Below are 6,000 nucleotides of genomic sequence, written 5' to 3'. Positions count from 1 at the left end.
TAACTAAAGTTACTAGACGCACTCCCACAATATACATTTTAAGATAACAGGGTTAGTCAGGTTTTCAGGAAGGAGAAACATGCCCTCAAGCAGGATACATTATTGTTTTATAATCCTTATTAAGGAATATAGGGGAAAAAATGTTTGTCCTTTCCTCCTTGAGAATTCCAGACCCTATCTCCTCCTTAAGAGCCCCAGACCCCTTTCTTCTCCTCCCCCTCCCCCTCCGGAACCCCGGACTTCTTATCAACCTGCCTAGGAACTGACTCTCTCACCCTCTTGAAAAAAATGACCCAGTAATGTCTGGGTAGTAGCTCTTCTTTTCTCGTCATAGATGACACAGTAGCACTGGACTGAATTCTGAATGGCTGCTGCAACCTTTGTGCACCATTCTACATTCAGGTCCTTGTGCCTCAAAAGCTAACAGTGCCTCCTCAGATAAAGAAGATTCCCCTGCCATTTCCTGTGTCCTGGGTCTCTTCTTAGCAGTGCCAGCTACGTCACCATTGCTTTCACACTTGCTTCTGGACATCCTGAACTTTAAATAAAGATACAGCCCTACTGTACTCTATACAGTACTGTAGTGAGGGACACAAAAGCACAACCACTGGTAGAGGATGCATGCAGGCAACAATGTACACTAGACATGTGAACTAGTCTCTGTGATTGAACATGTGAACCCATGTTCATGTCTTTGAACGTTTGCCACTTGAAGGTTCCTATATAGGGGACTCGCTGTTTATATATTAGCTTGAGTGTCTTACAAGGAAGGTCTAGATGCAGAACTGCCAGGGATGATATGAACACTGACCTGTAAATTCACCGTTTAAATTAAATCTTAACCACCTACATTCCGAGAGCAATCATCTCGTCATATATGAATAGAAAAAATTTTTCATGTCTTTACTTTTAATACATTATCTTTATTAATATACATTATCTTTTTTTTCTTTTTAATTTTATTTTTAAACTTTACAATATTGTATTAGTTTTGCCAAATATCGAAATGAATCCGCCACAGGTATACATGTGTTCCCCATCCTGAACTCTCCTCCCTCCTCCCTCCCCACACCATCCCTCTGGGTCGTCCCAGTGCACCAGCCCCAAGCATCCAGTATCATGCATCAAACCTGGACTGGTGACTCATTTCATACATGATATTATACATGTTTCAATGCCATTCTCCCAAATCTTTCCACCCTCTCCCTTTCCCACAGAGTCCATAAGACTGTTCTATACATCAGTTTCTCTTTTGCTGTCTCGTACACAGGGTTATTGTTACCATCTTTCTAAATTCCATATATATGCGTTAGCATACTGTATTAATGTTTTTCTTTCTGGCTTACTTCACTCTGTATAATAGGCTCCAGTTTCACCCACCTCATTAGAACTGATTCAAATGTATTCTTTTTAATGGCTGAGTAATACTCCATTGTGTATATACATTATCTTTAGTAACAATTTTCCATCAGAGAATAGCATGACTCACTATACTAGGTAAAAACTAAAGATGTAAATCAGAGAGTGAGTCTAAAAAGTCTAGGAGGGCTGACCATGACATCAATTCAGAAGACTCCTAAAAGTCGTTTAGAAAAGATTATAGCAGAAAGACCCAGTAAGCTGCCTGTGTGGCCTGGGTAGCCACATAGGACCCTGTATGAGAGAGATTCATCCTTGTTTTAATGTTCTACTGTTGCCATCCTAAAGTCCTTACTAACATTCTGTTTACACGGGACCCTGCAAATCACATAGCTGGCCTTAAGCCAGAGAAGACAATATTACTCACTACTGTAACCAAAAGTGGTCCAGCTGCTCACTGTTCAAAAGCCATTAAGGAGGCTGCTACTGCTGCTAAGCTGCTAAGTCACTTCAGTCATGTCCAACTCTGTGCGACCCCATAGACGGCAGAGCACCAGGCTCCGCTGTCCCTGGGATTGTCCAGGCAAGAACAGTGGAGTGGGTTGCCATTTCCTTCTCCAATGTATGAAAATGCAAAGTGAAAGTGAAGTTGCTCAGTTGTGTCTGAACCTCAGCCACCCCATGGACTGCAGCCCTCCAGGTTCCTCTGTCCATGGGATTTTCCAGGCAAGAGTACTGGAGTGGGGTGCCATTGCCTTCTCCGATTAAGGAGGCTAGGTTGGTGAAAAGGAAACTTTGCTTTTGGATTCTGGCAACCTTTGGGGAGGGCACATGCCTGTCCAAAGGCCACCCCACCCCCCACCCTGCCCCCCCACACATATATACTGACAGTCAGGGGGCAAGAAATTTTATAGATGGAGGGAGGGGGCTACATGCAGAAACAGCACAGTTAGCTCTGACCCATCACCTTGAAGTTGGTCATTGGAGGTCTGACCAGTGTCATCTTGTTTGTTTTAGGTACAGTTAATCTTTAGGTTCAGGGTCAGTTTGTTTCCATTTCTTCAGGCCAGTTCTCAGAACTGTGGCAGCTACTGTCATGGCTACAGTCTGGTCATCACGCAGTTAACTTCTCTCACCTGGTGGGGGTTTCAATATCTATAAGCAGCTCACAGGCCATGGCTTAGAATATTATCTAAAGCCCTTGAGAAGGAACAAAAACGTCCTTGACTTTGCTTACTGACTGAATTATTATTGCTTTGTCCTGTCAGGCTGTTTTCCTTTGGGTCTGCATTTTCCCACTTCTCTGATTAAACTTCTTCTTTGGCTAAAGTTTCTTCACAGACAAAGGCAGACAGAGGTCATGAGGAACAAGAACCAAAGGGCCCTGCTCTGTTTTAGTTCTATTCACTGCGCAAGGAAATGAACAGAGATAGAATGACCAGGAAAGTATGAATTTTCCCTGGGGAAGATACCCCAGCCTTCTCCCCATGTCCCTCCTGAGTTAGGGGAGCAGAGAAACAGCAGCAAGTTTGGTACACTGCTTGCTGTTCCAAACGGGAACCCTGATGCCACCAGCAGCAGGCCCAGGAAATGGTTAGAAAAGCAGAATCGGGACCCACTCCCGAACTCCTGCATTACAATTTGCATTCAATGTGCACTTTAAATTTGAGAAACAAATCTGTGCCCTTCCAAAAGCCATCAGGACACCAATGACAATGCATGTTACAAGTGGCCTGGTCTCCTTGTTACTACTGAACTCAGGTCGCAGCTGCTCGCGGCTTAAAAGCCAAGAGGCAAATGTGAACAGAAAGGAAAGGTGCTTTAATCAGAAAAGCCGGCAATTTGGGGAGAAGGTAGATTCATGTCTTGAGACGAACTCCAAAGATTTTGAGCAGTGATGGTACGTTTTCAAGAGAAAAACAGAATAGGAGCAGAGTCTCAGTGAGTCAGGGAAGCAGGAGGGTGGGTTCTACGTGGTCCTCCATAGCTGCAGGCTGGCTGACTCTTCAGATGTTATCTTGCCTGTGTGATCCACCAGCCAAGGGGGCTGTTCTGGGTAGAAAGGGAGCCACTCTTTAGCTGATGAATTCTTCATTCTTACCTCTTTTTATCTAGAAGAATCAACAGGTCAGGCTAGGCATGGTGTACATTCAGGAGAGCATAAGTCAGGAGTTAGTTTCGATGCCTAGGGATCTCATTCCTACAATTAGGTTTTTAAGGTTTGAAGGCATAGAAATGGGCAAAAAAAAAAAGAGCAAAAGAGCCACCTTCATCCTTAAAGGGGACCTTCCACCTTCACCAGAAAATCCTTAACCTGAAATGCTGCCAGATTGGGATGTTAACTGATTTGAACATTACTTCTGTTGTGTCTATGGTCCATTCTCTAGGATTAAGTTGATATGAAGTGAAATGACTTGAAGAGATAAATAAAAGAGAGAAGAAAACATGAAGGATGGGTAACTATGAACTAAGCTGAACAGGGGGAAAGCAGTGTAATGATAATAAGAGGGGGAAAGCTACCTTAAAAACAAAATAACTGATAAACCAAGCGCTTAAAACGCGCTGGGCATCTTACAAAGCGTTTGAAATACTTTATTTAAATTTCAACCCAAATGTAAGAAGTGCTACCTTCAGAAACTGATTTCCAAAGTTTGAACTGGCTAAATCATCAAAACGTGGTGTATTATTTTCACAACTGTGTGTTCTGATACGCAATTATAAACACCTGCTGGAAGAATGTCTGTGTAAATTCACAAGCATTTTGGAATTGGGTTCCTAAAGTCAGGGCCCATCACAAAGAGAAACAGAATTAAGATCCTTTGGATTCCACTGTCGCCTGCATCCTTCCATCTGAGATGGAAAAGAAAAAAGATAAAACTTCCACTTGACGCAGCAAGTGCAGGTCACACAGCTGTCTGCACTGTCACACTTCCGTGTGAAGAGGCTCTTCTTTAGCAGAAGTGAAACTACCCCAGGGCACGCGGTCCTGGGCAGGTGCTCATACTGAAAACAGCGTGAACCCTACAGTTTGCAGCCTACCCGACATCCGGGCTCAGAGCCGCCAGGACCGAGGGGGCGTCGCCGTCTCAGCCCCGCGCCCCGCCCCGGACCCGCCTGCAGGGAGGAGCTCGAAACCGAAGAGGAAGCGCGGGATGGAGCTGCGGCGCCTCTGGCTGCTCTGCTGCTGCTGCTGCTTCTACTGCTGGGGCTCCTGCGCCGCGCTGACCCCGCCGTTCGGCCGCCACCCCGCCGCCGCCTTCCGGGTACCGCGCACGCCGGCGGATCCCTTCCCGCGCTTCCAGTCCCGGGCTGGGCGGGGCGCAGGGGCCGCGCGAGCCCCACCCACTCCCACCCCCGGGGTCGCTGGCCCCTTCCGGTCCCGGGGCGGAGGGCGGAGCACTTGAGCTCCACACCCTGGAGTCTCCAGTATTTTCCAGCCCGGGGCTAGGCTGGGCTGGTCCGAGGTGCCACACTGGCCAATCCCGGCGGTTACCTGCCACGACCTTTCCCGGGGCGGGAAGTGGGGCTGGGGCACCTGAGCGCGACACCAGGGCGGGGTAGGGGGTTGGAGAATCTCCGCGAGCACGCCCCCCTGTCCGCGGGCTGGAGGGGCCACGCGAGCACCCCCAGAGAATACCTGCGCCGTCCTTTCCAGGGGTGGGGGCGAGGGGGGTGGCACTCGAGCGCCATCCCCAGGGGGTCGCCTAAACTCAGTCCGGTGACGCGCCCGGGTTCCAGACCCGGACTCGTCCCAGGGTTTCCCAGGACAAGCTGACCCACAGATGGGTCCTCCAGGAAGGATGCGTGCCTGAAGGTTTATATGATACGTCCCAGGTTGCCCGCTGATTATGTCCAAGGTGGTCCTAATTGAAAGGCACAGCCCCCGGGCGTTCTCTCAGCCTCCCCATTCTGTGCATTTCAGGGACTGGAACCAGAAGTAGTTGGAAGAAGCCTGGCCGTTTTCCGGAGGGGGTCACTGATCACCTCCTCCTCAAATAAGAATTTTATCCAGAGCTCAGGGAATCCTGTCCATTTATGATTTTCCTGAACCCGGGCTCCTTGAACTAGCGCAAACCCTACAAGTTCACCTAACTTGGTGGAGACTGATTTGGAGAAGGGTGTAGTGTTTAATTTCCTTTTCAGATTATTTTGAAAAGGCTTCATAATCTCAGATGGCACCCCAGCGTTAAAACTCAGGAGCACACCAGTTAGCTGAGTATCAATAAGGTTTTTCCTGAAACCAAGGAAGATGCAAGAGAGAATGATTTAGAGTGGACCTCAGTGTGTTCTATTAATAATATCCGATACTACCTAATAGTTTTAAATTGTGAGAGGTCATTATCATGGTTTAATTTTGCTGTCAAAGTTCATTCATTCCTAATCAGGAAGTATGAAGTCAGTAATCCTGCTGCTTATTGGAGGTGTATTTATTCTTTTTCCTGGTATTTTCTTGAGGTTTGCCAGGGATTCTGAGGCTGTGCTCCCTTCTACACCTCCTGCTGGTCCCCTGGGGCTGCAGTGGGTGGGAAGTGCCAACCTCACCTGAGTCTATTTGTATTTTTGCCCAAACCAGGCTAGATATTTTTTATCTCCTACTTACTGCTCTAGCTTTCAAAACCAGAAGCACTGGTATAATCGCTT

The 6,000-nt window shown here is 47.3% G+C and overlaps 1 protein-coding gene across 1 annotated transcript in view; it reads left to right on the top strand.

The window, feature by feature from the left end:
- The first annotated feature begins 1,554 nt into the window (after positions 1-1,554).
- The window catches only part of CTSO (cathepsin O), a 28,738-nt gene continuing 24,292 nt past the window's right edge, over positions 1,555-6,000 (top strand). Inside the window, exons 1-2 of the mRNA XM_070385573.1 lie at positions 1,555-1,615; positions 4,318-4,622. Of these exons, the coding sequence (XP_070241674.1) occupies positions 1,555-1,615; positions 4,318-4,622 (366 nt within the window). The remainder of the gene's footprint in view (positions 1,616-4,317; positions 4,623-6,000) is intronic.

The sequence above is a fragment of the Bos mutus genome, chromosome 17 (genome assembly GCF_027580195.1).
Source record: "Bos mutus isolate GX-2022 chromosome 17, NWIPB_WYAK_1.1, whole genome shotgun sequence".
Taxonomy (NCBI): domain Eukaryota; kingdom Metazoa; phylum Chordata; class Mammalia; order Artiodactyla; family Bovidae; genus Bos; species Bos mutus.
This window is presented reverse-complemented; position numbering and strand designations above follow the sequence as displayed.